General features: G+C 35.1%; 1 protein-coding gene across 1 annotated transcript in view; it reads left to right on the top strand.

Annotated features, from left to right (window-relative positions):
• Positions 1 to 16981: 16981 nt before the first annotated feature.
• Positions 16982 to 25035, top strand: part of LOC111054306 (putative uncharacterized protein DDB_G0282133) — a 100759-nt gene continuing 92705 nt past the window's right edge. The window contains exon 1 of the mRNA XM_039431393.1: positions 16982 to 17146. Coding sequence (XP_039287327.1) covers positions 16982 to 17146 — 165 coding nt within the window. The remainder of the gene's footprint in view (positions 17147 to 25035) is intronic.

Genomic DNA, 25035 nt, shown 5'->3' with positions numbered 1-25035 from the left:
GCAGGTTCTACTCTTATTTCTACAATTTTCATTTCCGACTTACAAATTTACATATATTTAAATAATTCGCTACTACGCCATTAAAAAGATCAAATAGTCCGTGCCAATCTACTAAATTATTACCCATATCTTAGGTATGATATTTTATACTTTTTCGGACCATATCCAATACATAAACTGAGTAGTAATAATTTATAAAATCTTATCATTTATAGAAATATTTATAAATACATTTGAATCGGCTCTCTATTGCCGCCCATCAATTACTGCAATTTGATTGGTTCATGCGAATTCATCAATGTATCCATGCGCCTAGGAACATCCTACTTCCTTAATATTCTAATTTATTTTTATTTGGTGGTTTAAATATATTCATTACAGATAATAGTTTTTTTTGGGGGTTTATAAGTTGTTTCTCCCTTTACAACAATTAGCCATGTGCTTTCCAAAGTCCTCCAGTTGCATACAATTTGTTTACAATAAATTTTTGCCAAGGTGTCTGGCTAGATTTCACATTATGCGACTTGATCGATTATTAGGTCGCCGATCAGTAGGTATTTTAAGCCTAACCTCAAATTTTCCAATACTTTATATAATATGATAAGTAGCAAATAACATTCCTTTTCTATTCGGCTGTTCTAATTTTAGCCATGGTACCCATTATTATCTAATCTTTTAATAGTTGTTATCGCATTTGGCGATAATAGACTAGCTATTTTACTTCAGACCTATGGAATTCTTCCAAATAGGGATTCTGCTTGCCCATCAGATTTTAATATGTTACAAATTATAACAATGAATGATTAGTTGAACACATTGATTCAAGGGAATGAGGAACAAATTTTATTTCAATTACCGTTTGCTGATAATCTAATGAATATCGGGGCACCGAGCTTCGCTCCTTACTTTTACTTTCCTTGCCCTATTACCATAGGTAAGGTAAGTATTGCTTTCCGAAGAAAATTAAGGTACCCCAATTTATAAATTTCCATATGTTTCAAGGTCCCCTGAGTCCAAAAAAGTGGTTTTTGGGTATTGGTCTGTATTTGTGTGAATGTGTATGAGTGTATGTGCGTCTGTGTACACGATATCTCATGTCCCAATTAAAACGGAATGACTTGAAATTTGGAACTCAAGGTCCTTTCCCTATAAGGATCCGACACGAACAATTTCGAACAAATCCAATTCAAGATGGCGGCTGAAATAGCGAAAATGTTGTCAAAAACAGCGTTTTTCGCGATTTTCTCGAAAACGGCTGCAACGATTTTGATCAAATTCATACCTGAGATGATCATTGATAAGCTCCATCAACTGCCACAAGTCCCATATCTGTAAAAAATTCAGGAGCTCCGCCCCATCAATGCAAAGTTTGATTTTAGATTCCCAATTATCAGGCTTCAGATACAATTTAAACAAAACATTTCAAGTGGAAAAGTTTGAGCATAAAAATCTCTACAATTAATGTTTCGTGAAATTTTCACCTAAAATTGGAAATTCGAGAAAATGTGTTTATCCAATAATGCAAACGGTTGGCAACTGTTTATTCTATTAAACCATTCACTATGAAGAGATAGCAGACTTTATGTGTCTCCAGCGTTATTGTCCTGTCACCAGCTGGCAGATCTTTGAATAGTAGACTTGAGATGCGCGTGTACACTAGCGTCAGGTGATAAATTTTCATAACGTCAAGGAAAGCGCCACATTCAATAAAATCAACAGTTACCAACAGTTTGCAATTGGATATTCACATTTTCTCGAAATTCGAGCTTATTTTTAATTTTAGGTGAAAATGTTACTGAACATTAACTTAATTGTAGAGATTCTCATGCTCAGTCTGTTCCACTCAAAATTTTTTGTTTAAATTGTATCTGAAGCCCGATAATTGAAAATCTAAAATCAAACTCTGCATCGATGCAATGCATAGATGCATAGATGCTTTGCATAGATTTCAGGAGCTCCTGAAATTTTTACAGATATGGGACTAGTGACAGTTGATAGAGCTTATCGATGACTATTTTAGGTATAACTTTAATCAAAATCGTTGGAGCCGTTTTCGAGAAAATCGCGAAAACCCCTGTTTTTGACAACATTTTCGCCATTGAAGCCGCCATCTTCAATTGTATTCGATCGAAATTGTTCGTGTCAGATCCTTATAATGTAAGGACCTCATGTTCAAAATTTAAAGTCATTCCGTTAATTGGGAGATGAGATATCGTGTACACAGACACACATACACTCATACACACACACACACACACACACACACACACACATACACACACACACACACACACACACACACACCACACACACACCACACACACACACACAACACACACACACACACACCACACACACACACACACACACACACACACACACACACACACACACACACACACACACACACACACACACACACACTCTTTCTCTCTTTAGTTTTGAACAAACGATGAAAATTAATTCCCAGAGGAATGCGAAAATTTCCCTCACTAAGGCCCGGTTGCACAAAAGCCGGATGAATATCCTGATTAATTTCACCTTAACCAAAAAATCAGAGAAGACCATTTCAAAAAGATAGATCTACTGGAATTTTTCAGGATTGGAAATAATCCGGCTTTTTTTGCAACCGGCACTAAGTACCTGATTGTATGATCACAAAAGTTCAACAGCTGAGTCATAATTATGACACAGTCTCACACACATGAACTCGCTCACTCACTTCTATCATCAACAGATGACGAAATAATTATTATCAGCTGTTTTCCCAAGGATGAATAATAATTAACCTTTCAATGTCCTTCAGCGAGTTTTCCCAGGGATGAGACCTAGTGCAATCGAATTTTTATATTATAAACCCACTATGCTCTGAATTTCGTGAGAATCGTTAGAGCCGTTTTCGAGATACAAACATATAAACATCTTAATATCTAAACATCCAAACATCTGAACATCTTAACATATAAACAGAAATTTCTTGTTTAATAGTATGGGATGGAAGGAAATAGGACCAGATGATGAAATATTATGTTTTTTTTCGATATAGTTAGCTGATCTTGAAACATGAAAATATCAGGTCCAGTAGCTCAAAAGCCTTTTGAATCTGTTCAATTTCAATTATGATTAAATTCCATGAGAACTAATCAGAGCAGGGTTTTTTTAATAGAAGGCTTCTCTGATTGGTTCTCGTGGTATTTAGTCCGGGTTAGGAATTAACAGACAGGACAACTGAGTCTCTCAAGGCCATGGCTGCATAGAAACATAGAGCAACAGAGGAACCAATACAACAGAAGCTGAATGAATTAGTCGCATTTCTATCACCTCACAATAAACATCAATTCAACTACCATATGTTTGGAGAGATCGATTTTAAATTTATTTTGCTATCATCTGGTCACTTTCTGTACCTTTTCTTCCAGATGTTCCATGAATACTGCAATGTTTCAAAATAAGATCGCTAAATTTGGTAACTCAACTACAGCTATTATAAACTTTTTCACTTGCTCACACTTTCTTTCTCTCGTTTTCAACAGAGTATGGAAAATTTTTGATCAGCTGCTACTTGCGGGACCAATAAACCTTTCTGAAAAAGCTCTAGCGATTTTTCCCAGAGTTGAGACCTGTTCCAAAATAATTTTTTTATCGCAAACGTACTCTATTCCTGATTTAATAAAAAATGTTAGAGGCATTTTCGAGATCCGTCAGACATACATACTACATATCCGCAAACACACATATTTAAACAGAAATTGTTCGCTTAGTATAATAAATTGACTTCAATGATTATGATTTCATTCAATGAGAGCTCACATAATAACAAAGGGTATAAAAAGCGAAAATGTCAAACATAATTGAAATCGAAACTAATAACAGCTGGCATAAAAAGCGAAAATGTCAATCATAATTTCGAAATCGAAACAGTAGCTTCAATCTTATCTGCATCTGATCTAATGTAAACAAATTATACTGTAGTAAGATTCAAAACAATGTGTCAGCATTATTTGAATGGGGAGCATTGATGCTATTAATGAGGTATACTGACAGTTATAAGTGAATATCAACGAACGGTTATGCATATTCTCCAATATTTTTATCGAAAGCTACCTTCTATTTTCTTTGGTAACACAACTAATGTTTGGGAATAATTGATTCATGGGAAAAGCGCCTTACTTCTATGGAAGATATTTTTACATTAGGAAAAGCAACAACGGCTATTTGGCTGTTTTAATAAATAACCCCTTTCTTTCGTCAAGTTAAATTCTGGCCGAATTTCCTCATTCTTTGCACACAGATTCCACGACGGACACTTCTGAAGTTTTAAAAATACCCTTCATTCATTATACTGAATAATTAAAATTTCATCGAAATTGTTTAAGCTGTTCACGCGATCTGTCAGATATTAGACAAACAAAATTAGTCTTGATAGAATATGATCTTGATAGAACTCCCGTCATAAAAGTTTGTTTTATGAAACATAAAAATTATCTATACTCCCAGGAATAGAAATAAAAATATTTATTCTTATATTTATAAATCTGATTACCCTTTTCAAAATTATTCAACACGACATGTTTCGGTTATAAATAATGCTATTATCAAGTGATTGGAAAATAAATAATAATATAATATTCTCAGGAATAGCTCTGATTGAAGTAGCAGTGCCCAATCAATCTTTCCGCGATAAATGCATTTTAATCTTCAACTTGGTGCCAACCTAACAAAGTTAACTCAACTTAATGCCAGCTCGACAAAATTATTAATTTGGTTACCAGTTAACAACTGTTTCGAAGAGGTACTCTCTCTAGATTATAGTTCTATATTAACATATGGTATGGCCATTTCAATTATAATTAAGAGATTGGAATAAGAAGAATATACATGCTAAAAGACGAACTTGAAACCCTTAAAGGCCACCCTTAGAGTGAAAATATCGCCAAAAGGTTTCTTAGTGAGCACCTAGGACTTATAAGGAAGCTATATTTCAAGTTTTGTTGCAATCCGTCCAGTAGTTTTCCAGAAATCGTGATCAGTGAGTCAGTGAGTCAGTGAGATAAGAATTTTATAAGTATAGAAGATAACAGAACACAATTATTCTCTAAAATGATCGTGTTTATATTTTCACAGCTGGCTATGCGTCATCTTATGAATTTCGGGGATGCGATATTTTGATTTTTCACATACTCACTCGCTCTCTTACTTTTTTACTATCCACAGACGATGAAAGACTCTGTTTCAACCAAGGATGAATTATCCTTTTAATGTCGTTTAGCGAGTTTCCTTAAGGATAAGACCTAAAGCAATCGAATTTTTATATCATAAACCTACTATATTCCAAATTTCATGAAAATCGTTGGAGCCGTTTTCGAGATCTGTCGAACAAAAATAGCCTTAAATATATCGGGGCACCGAGCTTCGCTCGTTATTTTTATTTATTGATAAACAGAACACAATTCTCTAAAATGATCGTGTTTAAATTTCACAGCTGGCCATACGTCATCTTATGCATTTCGGGGGTGCGATATTTCGATTTTTCACATACTCACCTTTTTACTATCCACAGTTGTTTCAGCCAAGGATGAATTATCCTTTTAATGTCGTTCAGCGAGTTTTCCCAAGGATGAGACCAAGAACAATCGAATCTTTATATGATAAACCTACTATGTTCCAAATTTCGTGATTATCGTCAGAGCCATTTTCGAGATCCGTTGAACGTAAATAACCATATATAAAAATAGCCAGATATATAAATACAGAAATTGCTCGCTTAATATGATAGGAATCAATAGCTCGCTTAATATAATAAGAGAATCGGCATCAATGGAGGGAGCATGTTCAAGAATGTCAGCTGAAAGAATACCATTTAAAGTCTATAATTATCAGCCAGTAGGCAAAAGAGATGTTGGCAGACCACGCAAGCGTTGGCAATAATAGGATTTTTTATGTTTATTTGAATAATTGGCTGGATGTGAGTCGGAACCAAAGTTAGTAGACAGAAGGTTGGTCACTCATCTATAGTATTTTAGTTGAAATGCAATTGGAGTGGGGGAACTGCAGCCGTGACGTAGGCTGTAGTACAGAGTAGGCAGAATATCGCATTCTTGAAAATCATACGGTGACGTATAGTCAAATTATATAACACAAACATTTTCTGACATGCAAGATTTCTGTTTCAATACAATAATTATCAAAACATTTGAATAATACAAGTATTTTGCCATATAAATTCAAAAACCCCACCTCCTAACCTTCCCTTTCAAACCCTTAAGGTTTCTTCATCTTCTAGGTCGTGTTTATATTTTGTAGTTTGGCTATACATCAGCTTGTGAATTTCGGGGATGAGATATTTTGATTCTCGTAGAACATGAGTGCTCGATACCAGCATGTGTTCAGTGCATTTATATGAATGAAATTCTGCGGATTTATTGGGTTTATCGGTTTATTGCATAGCATTGGTTTATCAAGATTTTTTATGGGTTAATCTGAAATTATAATAGTATAACGTTGTCTACTAACGCTTTTTCAGCTTATTAACTTTTTCGTGTCACGTTTTTAGATTCTTGAAAAACGTTCAACTTAATCTCATTCATACAAGTTGAATGAACTTGAAATATTTAACAACATCATTAGAATTAGTGATTCAATCGCTATAAGTATGGAGAATTTTTAAGTTCTAGGTCAATCTTGAGGGGGTTAAACGACGATGTATTTGAAGATACAGTGAATAAACTGTATGCTAAGTGTGGTTACTCTATCACTTTTTTACTACACGTGACGTCACGCTGGCATTCCCCCCCACCACTTCGAATCTTACACCTGCGAGTGATCAACCTTCTGTCTACTAACGTTGAGTGGGAACAGGTTAAAGCCTAATCCTTGTTTGTAAGAAGAAGAAGAAGAAGATATAATAGGATAACCAATCTATATATATAAAAGCGAAATGGCACTCACTCACTCACTCACTCACTGGCATAACTAAAAATCTACCGGACCAAAAATGTTCAAATTTGGTAGGTATGTTCAGTTGGCCCTTTAGAGGCGCACTAAGAAATCTTTTGGCAATATTTCAACTCTAAGGGTTGTTTTTAAGGGTTTAAAGTTCGTCTTTTAGCATGTATATTCTTCTTCTCCCAATCTCTTAATTAGAATTGAAATTTCCATATCATATGTTACTATAGAACTATAATCTAGATAGAGTACCTCTTCGAAACAGTTGTTAACTGGCAACTAAATCAATAATTTTGTCAGGTTGGCATTAAGTTGAGTTGATTTTGTTAGGTTGGCACCAAGTTGAAGATTTAAATGAATTTATCGCGGAAAAATTTATTGGGCACTGCTACTTCAATCCTGGGAATATTATATTACTAGCCGTCAGGCTCGCTTCGCTCGCCATATCTGTTTAGCCAGACGTTTAGTCTGGACCCCCGACTGGATTGTCCTATTATAATATGATAAAAATGAAAAATGCAGGCGAGCGAAGCGAGCCTGCTGATCTCATTCTTGGACGATCCAGTCGGGGGCCCAGGGGGCGGAGCCCCCTGGCTAGACGGATATGGCGAGCGAAGCGAGCCTGACGGCTAGTCTATATATAAAAGCGAAATGGCACTCACTCACTGACTGACTCACTCACTCACTCACTCGCAGAACTGGAAATCTACCGGACCAAAAACGTTCAAATTTGGTAGGTATGTTCAGTTGGCCATTTAGAGGCGCTCTAAGAAAGGATTTGGAAAAATTTCCAAAGATACGCCCAAAATCTGCGATTTTCCAGCGTTTTTTTTAGCGTTTTTTCAGCTTTATCGAGAGCAAATGAACAGAAAATTTCAAATTCAGTACAGAAGCTCAGCTAGGGTATAATAATGTTGTGTTAGAAGGAATTCGCAATAACGTCAAAGATACGCCCAAAATTATTGTTTTTCCAGCTTTTTCTTCTTTCTTTTTCTCAGATTAATCGAGAACAGATAAACAGATATTGTTCAAATTTAGTACAGAAGCTGAGCTAGGGTGTTATAATGTTGTGTTAGAAGGAATTTGAAATAACGCCAAAGAAACGACCAAAATTTGCGTTTGTCCACCTAACTAAGTTCTCCACCCTGCACTAGACAATTGAAATTAATATTGGTGATTGAATCGAGCGAGGAAGTACTTTGACTTTCTGATGGAATGAAGCATGCCCAAATGAAAAATGCAGGCGAGCGAAGCGAGCCCGTCGATCTCATTTTTGGACGATCCAGTCGGGGGTCCATGGGTACCCTGGCTAGACGGGTACGGCGAGCGAAGCGAGCATGATGGCTAGTATAATATATTTCTAATTGGCTAAATTCTAACACCACGTATATCGAAATTTTGTTGTTTTCACTTAAGTGTGGAATAATAAACTGTATGGCATATTCTTCACCTAATAATAACAACAAGTAACTCAAATTATTCCGGGAAAATTGATAAAATGACGTAAATTTGTTCCACGGATCTTGGCAGTTGGTAGACACTAAACCTAACTACACGTATCTCGGATTGTTTGCATTGGAAACACATGTGAGTAGACAGGCTGGCTAGTACTTCAAGGTAATTATGATTACATTGAGTTTGATAGAACTGTTTAATTGATTGATTACTATGTTTGAAGAATATTATAGATTGTTTGAAAAATTTGCTGAACTTATAAATTTGTTCCTTACATAGAAAAATGCTTTTAAGATACGTGTTGTTAGCCTACAGGAACTTGTCAGAATGGATGACCAATTTGACAGTAATGACAGTGATTTTATTGATGATAATAATATAATAATTTCGAGTGACCTGGCTGACTCAGGTCTGGTGTCAGAGTTTTCAGGTCACAACTGATCAATTTCAGGGCCTCTGACATGACCAATCGACTGCTTTTTAGGCAGCCGGTACCGACGGCTTAACGAGTCCATCCGAAGCACGGGAGTGGCCCGAGATAAATATCTTGCCCGGGCCGGGATTTCAACCCGGGCCTCTGAATCATAAAGCCAGCATCTGATTGATGATATGATGTCCCTGCTGGAAAAAGAAGGAACAGTTCGTAAGTATACTTGTATTAGAATATTCTCAAATGTCAGCAAGTGGATGGCTTGATTTTACTTCACCTAACAACACACTCACGGAACTTGCCAACAACTCTCAAAATGATTTATGTAGGCCTATTGTGGAAGCTCTCAATAATGACAATAATGACTAGACTCCCAAATGATAAATATCTGAATCGTTGTATTTTCAATGAATGGATAATTAATTATAGTCTACCCTCAACTTGCTTTGAAATAACAATTATTTTATTATATCACGGTTTTCACTTCTAAAGTACACAGCACACTTTGAAGAAAATGGAGGCATGGAGTGTTCATAATATAACGTTAATTCGCAATATTAGTTTCTAATGTTGATATTGTGAAGCCTTTCCATGCTTTCAAGAGTTCAAGGAGATGTCAATTCCAGTGGATCAACTAGTGAATTATTCACACTGAAATCACTTCGAGTGGATGATCCACTCAATCTTGTGAAATTCACTACAGCTCAACTCACATCAATAGAATTAAAAATAGTAGAACACATTAAATAATATTGTTGTTTGTTTCAGGATCTGAAAAAGCCACAAACCGCATTGGATTGTTGATTAAGGAACCAGAAGTGATATTTTAAGATGGTTCTTCAATCGATGAAGTCCTGCATGGAAAAGTTATAATATCTCTTGATGAAACCAATTCTAATCACCCAAGGACAAGCTATCAATCATCATTTTCAACCGATGATGTCCTTCATGAAGAAGTTATAATATCTCTTGATGAAACAAATTCTAATCAGCCAGGGACAAGCTATCGGAGAGATTTACTGGAAGCTGATCAATCTACTAATATGAAATGATCTCATGACAATGACACAAATGAAGATGCTACGAACATTCTCAGTAGTATGGATGATGCAAGGGACAATGAAGATCCCAATGATCCAGATTTCCCATTATCAGAAGATGATATTATCAATGTTAGCAGTGGAAATCACCCTTCTAATATTCAAGAAGACAAAATTGAAACAATCTCAATGCAAACAACACACTCACGGAACTTGCCAACAACTCTCAAAATGATTTATGTACTGTGGAAGCTCTCAATAATGACAATAATTGAGAAAGAAAACGGAACAAGCGGCCAGACATGATTCTTCATGGGATATTAATATTCATAACGAATTAAGGATGACAGGAAAAAAGTATTTGGGATATGAGAGAGTTGAAGTTGATGGTAAAATAACTGTCAAACGGAGTGAAACTGAGCATGACGAAAGAAAGATGGGACCTGCCTGAAATTCTTCAGTTTTTAAAGCAAACAAAAAACGGAAGTACACCGAAATATCAGGAAAGATGAGGTGTAGTATATTCAAACGGTTTTGGCAACTATCTTGGAAGGAGAAAAATTTTATATTTCTGACCATGTGAAAAAACCAATACACAACAAAAGACAGTAGTTGGAGAAAAAACAAGTAGGAGGTCTGGTTCTTAACAAATACTATCTGAGTCCCACTACTGGTGATTTGAAACCTGTTTGCAAGCTGATGTACTTGAATACCCTAGGTATAAAGGAATGGATAGAACAAAATTGGATATCAAATATGGGCGATGTTCCAGACAATGAAGAAGGACAGCATTCAGAGAAAAGAGGAATAATGGTGCTACACAACAAGATGTTGGTGAAAAAAAAGGTTAAAAGGAACAAAAGAAGGAAATAATTTGTGAATGGTTTGACAGTACCCCTTAAGTGCCGTCTCATTACTGCAGAGCATCCTCCAGTAAAATGTATCTAGAGCCATTGTGGGATACAAAATCGATTTATACAGATCATTCAAAGATTTCTGCAATTCGAATAATGAAGTGATTGGATCCATCACCACCTTCATGCAAATATTTGAATGTAAACATTATCCACTTTCACTCCCAAAAAAAGATCAATGCGATCAATGCTATGCGTCTAAAGCAGGCAATGTTTCAAAGGAAGAGTATGATGCCCATATTGATGGAAAAAATGTGGCACGGTCTGAGAAAGAAAACGACAAGCTGAAGGTAGTTGAAGGTGTAATAATCTGCTTAACAGCAGACGTGGAATCTGTTTAATCAACTCCAATGACAAAAGCAAGTGCTATTTACTATAAAATGAAATTGAACTCACACAACTACACAGTGTACAACTTGACCAATAGACACTGCAAGTGTTATCAGAGGTAGAGGGGGATTTATCGGCCAACACACTTGCCTCTTGTTTGATAGATTATTTGACAGAACGCTGTTTATCTCCAAGCCGCCCCATAGTAGTGTACACAGATGACTGTACCAACCAAAATCACAGCCAATTTGTGTCTAATGCTCTTCTCCATTATCCTTATCCAGAAAGAGGTTAAGGTGACTCAAAAGTATCAGGTGAAGGGACATACCCAAATAGAGGGGGATTCAGTGCATGCATGGGTTGAAAAACAAATCAGGGGAAAAGATGTGTACATGCCATTTGAGTATGTCAAATACACAAAGGAGGCCCGGCAAACTCCATTTCCTTACGAAGCTGAATACTTGAATCATGCATTTTTCAAGGATTTCTCGAATATTCACTACTATGACTAGTTCGTCCAGGAAGAGAGAAGGGCGACCCATGTGTTGTTGATGTCGGCTGTTTCCAATACCTTCCCAGGACAAATTCAATTCAAACTGTCTCTTAGTGGAAGTTTTGAGGATTAGCCTAGAAGACCAAACAAAATTAAAAAATAACAGATGTCATCACCATTATTCAAAGAAAGGATTGCACTTCCATACACCAAATGGAAACATTTACAAGAGTTGGAATACATAATTCCATAGGATTACCACCACTTCTACGACTCCCTGACTTACAAGAAATAACTTCGAACAAATAACTTTTTTAAAAGACAAATATTTCGATACTTAAATAATCAAACTGTAGTTTTAATAAAATATCTTATCAATAAATTGTCTTATTGACTTAATACATCGGTAAATCTGTACGCACCTTAAGGTTCTATATCTATATCTTATACCGTTTCTGTAAAAATACAGATATAGTCAGCTGCTTAAAAGTGAATTGCTCATGTTCGCGGCGCGTATATCTGCATGCACCTATACGATCAACACTTATCTCAAACTAACTTTAGCTTAACATCAGGTATCTCAAAAAATTGTCAATAATTCAAAGAGGGAAAATATTTCATTTAAAATGAAGTTTTAGTTTAACAAACAAATTGGTTTTATAATTTGACGCTATCTTATTTTTTTAGTTCTAGTGAATTTGAAAAAATATCATGTTATTTTGCTCTCCTGAAAAATTGCTATTTTTGAGATACATGGTGTTGGAATTCAGCCATTATACAGAAATTGCTCGCTATATATAATAGGATAATAGTTTTTGGTTGAGAAACAAATATTACGATATTTGGATTATACGGTGATTTGAATGATCAATTGATATTTCAATATATATATATATATATATATATATATATATATATATATATATATATATAATGAAACTTCTTGCTTGGCTGAAGTTTGTTATCGCTCTAATAAAATGTAAAACCAACCAACAATCAAAGTAGGATCTCGAGAATTCTGACCTCCGTCCAGTTCCAGGATTTGAACGAGACACACATCTGACGTTATAAAAAAAACCTAAGAACTTTTCAGAATAATAAGTTCAAAGCACTACCTCTCCTTTAAGAACCCAATCTCGGAAATTTAAATATGCCGGTTAAAACTGCCCGAACTGTGACAGGCTATAATAGATTTTCAAGACAAGACTCCTTTCAGATAAGCATTGTACTTTAAGCACTTAAACATATACCTCATTCCATAAGCATGCGTTGTCACAAAAATCATAATACAGTATTATAAATGCGCTATTCATGAACTTGACCGAAAATTCATCACATACATACAGAAAAAGAACATCCAGTCGATAGAGAACGTAGACCAAAGCTCTGTTAAAAGCGCTGATATTCGGAGCTCGATTTGATGGTGTAATAATTATTAGGAACATTCCTGATGATTCAGGTAATCAGAAAGTGCCGGGTTCAATCTCCGCTTGGCCAAATACAATCTTCTTAGTAGCACTCATCTAATTTCTTTCCAGCTATTCTCTCGGTTGTCAGTATTCACTGAAGTCTCCAGGTTAATTGATAGCATATTGATCAGGATCTCTGTAAATCATTATAATGTATTCATTAACATAAGAGCTATTCCAATACTACATCCCTCTTCATCTTTACTATTACGAGAATCTTATTATATTTAAAGTCTTCATTATATTAAAGCTGCAAATGTCAAAAAATTCACAGCCGATATGGCTTGTTGCCTCGGAGAACCCACCTCAAAATCAGTTAGAGAACACACTGGAGACTAGATAAAAACCTTCAAATCACGAAGTTTACCCCCCTTGCGCCCCTAGAGCCCCCCAATTTTTTCATCCGATGATTACTAGCAGGAATAATAGAAATTCACTAGCAAGGATGAAAACTGAAGAATTATGCAGTAAACATCAGAACTAGCAAATCTCATCATGAATAATCCTTCAATAATATTCTTCAGCAGGAATAGGATAGATCTATCTGGAAATGTCTCAGATTGCAGAACCGAGAATGTTGATGCATCAATCAAGAATAACTAATAATAACAAGCAAAAATGTACTTCACTAACAAAAGTGAAGCTTCTCGAATTCGCCAGTAAGCGCTAGAACATGCATTTGATTATCACTTTAGAATAGCTTTCAGCATAAATTAGCAGGGTTGAGTGAGTTGATGCGATGTCGCCCTTGTAAATGCCGGGGAAACGAGCGCGTCTGCTTTGCAGCCCTACTTACAGTGATTGGCCACGGTGGTGTCGGATGGTGTTACATAACAGAGCGCTCGGAGCAGTGCAAGCATTCGATACAAATTTTTCGGCCAAATGAACGGGAAAAGTGTGTGGCAGACAGAGACAGCCAGTTCAAAGTACTTACTTAGCGTTGTTGTGAAAAACGTCTGACTGTGCATTAGTGTCGTTATGGCTTAGCTTCAAAAGTAGCAACAGACCAATACTGCTTCATATATAACAACACAATTCAAATTATTGTTGAAGTTCTTGATGAATTCTGGAGAAAATTATGCAGTCAACTTAAAAAATATCCATTGACTGGACTGCATTACGAGCCACGAAACATATTCCAGACTATGAAATGAGACAATTAGTAATTATATATTTCCAATAACAACTTGCATAATCATTCTCAAGACCTTCATTCTCCTTGTAACAATTATAGTGATATTTCCATTCCATCAAGATGGAATTCATTTTGTGATTCCTGCAAGGCTCTCCTCTGTTGAATTCGGAGAACCCAGAGCTTAGAAGCTTCTTAGATGATCACATTTTTCAAAGTGAGCTTGGGCTAGTGAATAGAGCCCTTGCTCGGCCTCCTTGAGGTGGCAGGTACGATTCCAGATATTACCAATGATTCCAGTCAGGTTTTTTACAGTCAAGTAGTATCACATTATTGATGACTGATATGTGAAAACTTTTATAGTCAATATGACCCAATATCAATAGTAGTTTATTGGATCGTGTTTGTTCAACATACTGACATAACATCTAGTATGCTATAAATCAACATATAGCAACATACTGTGAGTGGGTAAAAAATACATACAACACTCCTACGAATATTCCAAACATAAAGATTTTCTCATGCTGCTATAATTGAAAACCAACATTGTAGATGTAAATATCTTCAATGTCTTGGAGATTTCTTCTTGTGATGCTTCTTGTCTATCATTTACAATTTTCAATGATAATTATTTGCTCTCTGTATGTCAGTGTTGAATGAACTGATGATAATAACTGTAGATTAGTTGGATTAGTTGATGGAGTACTAATCTAGCTCATTGCCGGTCAGTTTAGTGAATGAAGTTATTCAGTTGTCATACTAACAATATTCATATTCAATATACTAGTATTCATATCATTTTACAGGAGAAAATGTGTAGGGCAGTAATACTAGATATTGAATTGTATATATAATATCCTATTCTATACTCTCCTATATTGAACTCTATTAAATTCTACTCTCTAAATATTCAATATTCAATATTCTTCTCTATTTATTCAATCTACTCATCAACTGGTAAACATAACAAAAAGTGATGTGGTTGTTTGTTTTGATTTGTTTGTTTTTTATGCGAAGAGGATATAACTCGACAACTATGAAATCCTACCTCCACATCCAAACTGGAAGGAGAGATTTGTTCCGGGTTTGAATATTCACTATTAGAAGAGGATGGAAACGGGAAGAATATTTTGGTTTAGGACACGGCTGGTCTGTGAACGTCATCGCAGTGAAGCTATGAAGTGGTGAAATGACGTGAGACGCCCGATGATCGATGATCGATAACAGATCGATAATCGATTAATCTGATATCGATTTTTTCTTCTCTTTTTATCCTCCTGCTGCCAATCGATTTGTCTCTTTGAACCGCCTCATATTCCTAGCTTATATAATAAATGATCACAAAGAAAATACACGCTGGTGAATATTGTGGAAAACAGAATCCAATAAAGGTTATGATAAGGAAAGCTCGAAAAAGATGCATGAAAACGCTCCGGAAAAAGTGGAAACACAATAGAATAAAGATATGGAGATGAAACCTCATATCACTCACTTATCATAGAAGATCATCAGTAAAAATTAACATACATGAATTTCGTGGAAGCAGATTTTGATGAATATATTGGGAAGAAAGCCTTATTTTCCTCACTTTTTCTGGAAGATCAATGAAAAATAATGTTACGAGATTTTTACCTCTGAGAATATGATTAGAAACATAATTTGATAAAGACGATGTAAAGGGAACTTCATGCTCCACGGTTATTGGTGAAGAATTCTGAGAAAATTCTCAAGATCGCTCTTAGGAAAATGGTGTGAGACATAATTTGATAAAGATTAGGTGGAAGCAAGAGTTGCGTTGGAGCACGTTTGAGGTGAAAAATGATGAATCGATGCAGTGTGAAATATCTCTCTCCACTTCCGTAAACGGCGTAACATCCAGTTCTCCTCATAATCAAAGTTCAAGTGTAAAACTTGACAAGTGGTACAGGTACTAAGTTGGAGTGGTAGGTTTATTCACGGTTTTATCTGTTAAAGAGACGAACCATCTCACCATGCCTCTCATAGTAATATTCAAGTTCTTCATACCACACTTGCATTCCATGACGTAGCCTACCATGTGGGTTATTGATACGTATAATTTGTGAACAGATTATTAAAGAATTCGAATTTCAAGGTTTTCATAGAACAGGGTCCAGTTCTTCTATTGTGGAACTACAAATTACTAATCTATATATTTTGAATTTCTATGAATGTATTATTAAAAAAAAAAAAGTTGGTAACAGATTACACATTCAGATGAAAGATGCTGATAGAGATATTAGTTCAGAAAAGTTCTGTTAAGAATATCATATTATGTACGTTTGAGATTGACTCTCGTGACAAGCTCGAGCTGTGAGATCCAGAACACAGTAGAGCTACACAGAGTACTTCGAGACAGTACTGTTCGCAATATATTATGGTATGCATACACTGCAGATCGTTTCCCATTTCGACTTATACCTATAGGACTATGAGCTTTGAAATCTAAAATGAAGTAGGCATCTAGTAAACAGAATAGTAGAGAACAGTAGTGTTTGGAATGTTATGTAAAGCAAGGTAATTTGGTCGGTTGAGTGGTGCTGTGCTCTGCTCTGCTCTGCGCTGCGCCTCTGCCGGGTTCATCCGGAACGTGTCGCCGCAGCCTCTTTGCCCTCTGCCCTCTTCGTCGATCTTCGATCACTATGCAAGTGAAAACAATCATTTTCGGCACCAGTCGGGCATAAAACAAAGCAGAAGAGAGGAGGCGACATCGCCGTGGATGAGTTCCAATTAAACAGCGTCTTGACTATAAATGCGTCTTGGTCGATGTCGAAAGACCAGTGCCGGGAATTGGTCGACAGCTGAGAGGAGTGTCAGCTACTGCGTCTTCTCCCGCGGGAGAATCCCGGCCGGCGCCTCTGCATCGAGGGCGTCCGAAGGGATGAGCTTCTACCATCATGTCTTGCTCCTGCTGTTGGTGAGTGCTCAAATCCTATCATTTCATTCATTTTATTGGTTAAAAAATCCATTAGATGGGAAAGTATTGCCTTTCAACATAAAATGCCTACATTTCCATAGCCGGCATCACAACAATAGTATTTTCTTTCCATGATCGCCATTATAAGCTGATATGAATGACGACAAATATATATTTTGAAGACTGCAATAGACTAGAGACCTAATGTTTATTATCTTATAATGCCAATCGGGAGTGCTCTTTATTATTTTCATTTTGTTATGTCTTGTAATAATATTGTATTATGAAGTAAATAAAGTAAGTAAAGTAATATTATATTAGTAAAATAATATCTAATTTTGAGAGCTCTTGAAGTAGAAGACTTAAAAATTCGCTGAACGGCCTGGAGCCTTTCAAATTTAGGATGCAATCGCAGCCCAGTTTTAAGAGACCCAACAAAAACTCTTGAATCACAGCCAAGCATGGACTACGATTATTTGATAAAATATCATTCAAACCACATTGTATCTCCTTCGAAAATTAATTGACCTGGTCGTCTTCGGTGAATTTATGAAATAGAATACATGACCTGTCCCTTCCAGATTAAGAGTAATTCTGATATTGTAATGTAATAAGCCTGTCTCATTCAGTTGCGATTCAGAACATAGCCTCAAATTCCAGATCTTAACTCATCATTGCATTCAGGCTCACATTCAATCTAGAATTCTAGGTACCTTGAATCAATCTGTACTCTTCTTTATTTAGTGGAAATATTTTCTATTATATTTACGGGTATCATTGAGACAGGTTTTTGTTGTCTGTGTCATATTCAGTAGTGTTAATGATTCTAGTGATACCATCGCATCACATGTTATGCTGTTTTCAAAATGGAGTCTATACCATATTGAAGTATATTGAAGTGATTCTATCAGCCAATGAGAGCTAGTTGTAGGCGTGACCTTGTAGTAAGCATTTGAAGGTGCGATTGGAGATGGGTGTTCTATGAGGCGACCGTTTTTTTCTTACTTCGATCGAGCTCTTAATTTTATTCAATGGATTACTATGAATATCATTTTATAGCTGAATCAGCAACTTGAAAAAATAAAGATGAAGATTTCAGCTTACAAACTAATTATGATTGTACTTCAATATCAAAGCCTTCCAATGAGTAAAAAGCTTCAGGACTCATTTGAAATTCATTAGGACTTTGTCTCATTACGAGTAACTGAATAGTTGTTTCAAAATGATAATATGTTCAACGACAACAAGCTGAGGAATACTTCCATTCTATCTAAACAATGGAGTTCAGATTTTATCAGCCTTAATACATCTTTGTTAGGAGTCCGCACTTCACCATCATAGTTTATATTGTTGTATAGTGTGATATATTATATCTTGTATTCTTATAGTTATATTCATTAACTTGTATGAATTATCACGAAAATTCTACAATGGTGGATGACCAGCATCTGCAAAGGTTTCAAGTGGTGGCTAGTGGTGTGAAAACCTATCAAAAATTACTGGTCATACGTTATATCAAAAGATGTGGTTGTGACATTTTGACTTATTCGTATCGGGAGTTTTTTTTAGAAAATTTGAAAGTCCCAAAAAAATGAATGGAATAAAACAGTAATATTCAGCCACACCCACCACAATCATTGTTTAGCGTCCTACGATTGTAGAATATGGTATGTATTCTGCTACTATATAGTTATCTGCTCCAGTAGTATGGGACCTTCAATCATTTGGAATGCTCTTGTTCGAATTACAAAGTCTCATGAGACTTGACCCCGTTGTGCACCTCTAAAGGCGGAAGCACACCTCGTCAGATAGGAAAAAATCAAAAGTCTGTATGCAGACGTGAGCAGACATATAAACGGAGACTGAAGTTTGTAAGCGTTGCAACAGCCGAGCACCCTGTCAGTATAGGCTACCTCCTATGTCTACAAACGTCTGTCTGTTGATGTGTTTGTTTGCCTTATGAAGCTCCTTCTATAGCTATAGGCCACTGCATACAAACTGTTACTTATAACTCCAAAAGGTGATAAGAATCTTAATCCTCTGGTCTAATTAGTTTCATGCATCACATCATTCAAATTATGGGTTACAGCTCAAAGACTCAGGCGTTCTCATTCGTTAAGGCTACTTATTATCATCATCATCAATGAGAGAAGTAGTGTTCTCCCTTTCATGAATTCTCATGAAATTAGATAATCAACACATTTGGTTACACTTCATGACTTCTTTTAAGTTCTAATCGCTGTCTAACTTACACCACTCAGATACATGCAGTAGCTTTCGTTCATATTATCACTTTCATTATTAATCTCTTCAGACTTGTGCTGGATTAATTTAAATTTTTATCCAGACGTAATTGATTTGCAGTTGAGTATCCAACCTATAATTTACAAATGCGTGTGGAGCACCAGCTTGAATCCAACTCATTAATGATGAATTGTGTTTTTCAAATATACAAACCATAATTCTTCATTTATTCAAATGAGCAAGAAATCAAGCTTGTGAATAGGAGAGAATCAACAAGAAAAATAACTGGAGTACTCAACGTTTTCTTGTGATGAGCCCTTCAAAACGTCTCGGTTTTTTACTAATGGTTGAGCAGAGGGGCGAACATTTTTATAATAATATTCAATTGAAATCGGTCAAACAATAGTTTCGACTTCAGACCACAATATTGATATCAAGCCTGATAGTTTGAGTGATAATCTGTGAACTTGAAAACTTGAATGTGCATTGAGATAAAGACTTACCAACGTATCAGTGGTGGATTTAAAATGCGTTTGGAATAGATTGGCATGGACCCGTTCATTGCAAAAACTCTTATTTCCATCACGATTACCTTACCCTATAGTAAGTTTTCCAGCATGAAAAATGCATATTTCCATCAGAGCTATTGGAAGACACAGCTAGAAGATAGAAACTGGAAAACCTCGATTACACACTCCATAGGAATTCCTTCATTCACATTCAAACTTCAACTTATAAAACGCAATAAAATTATCACTGAAATTAACATATAAATCCAGAAAATTATTGCAAATACGTTTTTTCATAACTCTGTAGCCTTCATTACCGGAAAAGGTTGAAAATACCAAGGAACTTTTCTCTAGGTTTAATGACGAACAATACAATATGAAGCTACCACTCACTTTTATCGTCAAAATTTAAAAATACGTTGTGTCAACAGTTTTTTTATTCAGTATTTTTTCATTGTTATGCACAGAATGATGGAAGATGATGTAACTTACTTTTGAGATACCACACGTAGTTGATAGCTATCTCATCCAAATAAAAAAGGATCATTGATGACAATGACAACAGATAGTGGAATAATATTTCAAGGACCTAATCAATCTAACTAGTAGTTCTGTGAACAGTAGACCTCACGCAGTATTCTCATCCACAAGTACCTGATTGAAACTATAGACCTTATGGAAATACAGCAATAGACTGGCTTCTCCACACATCTGTGTAATCACTTGTCAGCTGATTTATGATGAATAATTTCTATAGTCAGAATTTTTACTCTAATATTGGCGTATGAAGGAGGCTCCTTTTTCCTTTTATATTATCCTTGAAATGCAAAATTTCCAAAAACCTTGTATATACGTCGACGCGCAATTAAAAAAGGAACATACCTGAATTTCATGAAAATCCATTACCGCGTATAAACATTTAAACATTCAAACACTCCAGCATTCAAACATTCGAACATTCAAACATTCAAACATTCAAACATTCAAACATTCAAACATTCAAACATTCAAACATTCAAACATTCAAACATTCAAACATTCAAACATTCAAACATTCAAACATTCAAACATTCAAACATTCAAACATTCAAACATTCAACATTCAAACATCAAACATTCAAACATTCAAACATTCAAACATTCAAACATTCAAACATTAAGAAAAATGCCGAACCGTCGACTTGAATCTTAGACCTCATTTCGCTTGGTCAATTAATTCATGGTTGAAAACAGTAAATTCCATATAACTTATCAAGTAATCAATTATTATGATAAGCTACTCAATAATAACTTATTTAGCTTTGATGGTACTTGAATCAAGAATGAAGAACAAGGGTCTTTCAAGGGCTAATAATTATGTGGAATAGAATTTTTAAATATAAGTTTAAGTTCCATGATGTACAGTATGTTGGTTTTTTAGAAGTTAGTCCACTACCCTCATCTTCAGAGCTAACTGATTTGTACCATTTTTGTCAATTTTCTGATCATGAATTAATAGGCTACACACCGGTAGATCTTTTTCAATTTCATGTCTCGTTGAGACTGAAATATTTTGTAATATTATTGCGCTAATTACAATTATTGCTTTATTGATGTAATATTCGCAGCTTTGCTTTCTCCAGTAAGCAATCGGCTTACATCATTTCATCGCGTTGGATCTGTTCCGGATTTCCCTAATCTATTTTTATAGCTCATTATATTCATTCATACTCCATGGTGCAGTTGAGGCAATAATTGCCAACTAGATCAAAGATCTCTATCCTGAAGTGGCCCATTGCAATCAGGTGAATGTTACAATCAGCAGGTCTGCCAATAGTATAAGCTCCAATCACCAAGCGTCCACAGTTTTAGCTCACAATAAAATTCTATTAGAGAAAAATGCTGCAGGTCCGTGGGAACAAATTGTTTCAGAATCCTGTGAAACCAATGTTCAAAATGTATGTTGAACGATAGCTATGCTCCCTATCCCCTATTATGGATCTTGGGCGTATCTTTGACGTAAATTTAAAATCATCTCAAGACAAATTTGCTATTAATCAACTCAATCAGGCTACATGCATTGAAAAACTGGTATTTAACATATTTGGCTAGGTCCAAAGATTTGAAGAAGTGAAAAACTTGGAAGAAAGGTTTCAATCGAATTATTCAAAAACTTGGAGAGTCCTGATTGAAGAATGTAATCCACTATCATTCTGTGGTGTGCTATAACCACGTATTTGGTCCTGGAATTGGAAACACTGGAACACAATGATAAGACTTCATCTCTTGAATTGAGAATCCATCACACTTCGGAAACAATGAAATGAACAAGTTGCTTATAATTAACTCTTCATACTCTCTTGATCCGAGAAAAAGAGAATCATTCAATAAAGTTAACTTCATCATAATAGTCCAGTCAATATAGACATAAAAAAGAAGGTTTGCTTGCAATTTATATTATACGTAGTTCTGATTTTTTAATATACTGTTAGGGTACATAAGAGAAGTCCAGAACCAATTTCTTCATGTAAAATTTTCCTTGAGCTAGATGAATTATACATCTAAATGGTAACAATCGGAAGATATTGTTGATCGAAACAAAAATTCATCAAAATTGTTTTTTTCTTCAAATTTCACTCATTTTTGAAGATCATAATTCAGTACTCATTGGCGATAGAGAGTTTCGAATGATCTTATTTTATTCAGAATTTTATAATCTAAGGAAAAGGCAAAAACAATTTTGTCTGTACGATTACGATATTTGGCAGAAATAGCTGAACACTGGAAAATGAGTCGAAAATACGAGGTTTTTGAGCCATCCTGTATCTAGCACAGGGAAATTTTGCATGAACAAATATTGGCTCTGGACTTCTCTTATGTACCTAACAATATATTGAAAAATCAGAACTACAATATAAATTGCATGCACCAAGGTATTATAGTGACTGGTCTATAAAGTATATTCTCTGTACCGTATGTCATATTGGAGAAAAATAACTTTGTATTGAAGATCTGGGAATTCTATAATCTATCATGAGCATGAACGAGTTGTTGAATTGGATTAAGAAACTTTGAACAAAAATAAAATAGTATCTAGAATGGCAACAACTAGTTATCAGAATGTTGCTGGAGTCAAAAAAAAAACGATCGAAACAAAAATACGAAACTATTCAGCACTTTTTTGTCAAGTTGGGTACTTAGTAATATTAATATTCAGGAAGTGGCAGGGCATGCGAAATGTTGCACTTGAATGGGGAAAAAACTCGCAAAAATGTCTGTAAAAGTGAGTCATAAAATGTTGAACAATCTCTTCCTGCAGTGAAGCTGTGGAGAAGAAAGTGCTCGTATTTCCAAGCTGTTATTTCTTGTCGAATAGTAATGTACCCTATGGGATAATCGGCAGAACTATTGAATAATAATACTGTGTAAATCTTTTCAAACACCAGAGTGCAAACAGCAGAGTGCAGACACTTTATTGCATGTCTTTGCAATGCTGACTAACTAAGTTAGATTGCGACTAAGCTGATTGGGAGTTTGTCTAACAGATCAGGTCAGCAGTCAACAGGCAACAGCCCTGAAATATGAATAATTAACAGCTTGACAAGATTACAATTTCGATGATAAAATGTTATCAGCCACTATGAAAGCATTCCAACGCCTTTTATTGGGAACATAGATTCCAGTTAATAAGAATAATAACGGTTTGTGAATAAAAACAATTTTTATTTTGTTTAGTGGAAAAAAAAATTTTGTACTTCTATGATCAATACACACGAGGCAATCTTCGCTTCGGCGGTTTCAGTTAGGTGTTTTTCGCTTTGGTATTCCGATTCAAGAGGTTCCTATTCCAAATTATATGAAATTGATGCTCTATGAATAAAACATTTAATGGAACCCCTCAATAATGTTGATTATAATACCTTGTGCTTCACAACCAAGCATGGCAATTTTTTCCATTCTAGAACGATAAACTTTCAAGAGAGAAGAAAGTGCTTGATTGTGAGAGATTGAAAAGCTTCTGTAGCTTCAACTAAAAAATTGTCATTACAACCGTAATCGCTATTATTGGAAAATTTACTGTAATTTGATAATAAGAGGCATTATTTGATAATAAAACATTTCCTTCGATTTATTGGAAAAAGTTATTGATTAGTAGTGAAAGATAATTGAAACCCCAATCATTCCTTTGTATGAAAGTTTTATACAACGATTAAATTTTGAACGTAGATAACAAAAACAATTCAACTTATAACTGAAAATTCTCTTTTAACGAGAAAGCCCATTTTTCCCATTGTGAAAATAGTACTTACATTATTTGCCCTATTGTACTGGTAAATTTTCACGACACTGGATAGTTCCCTCGTACCATTCAGCTGAAAATTGTGTTTCCTGAAAAACTAATTGATTATTGAATGAAATCTATTGGAATCTATGAGTGAATTGGAGTAGATATAATGGATGGATTAAGAAAATTCATAGAAGAAGATCTGATTGAAGGGATTCAGATTAGATGGAATAAATTATTGCAGAATTACAATATACAGTGAATATCCAGATAAATCATGTGGAAAGTTGCATCTATTTATTAATACATTGATTCAAACAATATCATTCTCAATTATGGATGATTGGGAAAGGAACAACAATAAAAGTTGGTGACGAGGTAAAAGTTGATTTCAAAGACATTTTATGTAATTGACTTTTCAAAGACAAGTGAGAGTTTCAGTGACACTTCAATGCCCTGAGAGTTTTCATTCACGTTTCTCGTTCAACTATCAATTCCAATGCATTCAATTAAAGCATACTACAATATTCCATCTATTTATTCAATAATAAAAGTCGCCAACTCCATTGAGCAGTTGATAAAGCTGATAAGCAGTGATCACATAATATAATTTTAAATTATAATGTAATCGTATAAGCATAACAGTTGGAGATTCTCTCGATGTGTAGATGAAAATCTACATTCTAATAATAAGTGTGAAAAAATGAAAAAAAAAACACTTGATCTATTTGTTCTATTCAATAATAATGTTAAAATAGTTTGAGAACAAAAGGAACGTCAGTTGAAAAAATAACGATTTATTGCAAGTGAAATAGGTGAATGGTGAGTGACTAGACGCAACGGATCACTTAGTTATTACTTAGCCTGAGTAC

This window comes from Nilaparvata lugens, chromosome 6 (assembly GCF_014356525.2).
Source record: "Nilaparvata lugens isolate BPH chromosome 6, ASM1435652v1, whole genome shotgun sequence".
NCBI lineage: Eukaryota > Metazoa > Arthropoda > Insecta > Hemiptera > Delphacidae > Nilaparvata > Nilaparvata lugens.
Note: the sequence above shows the minus strand (reverse complement) of the source record. Positions and strands in the feature narration are given on the sequence as shown.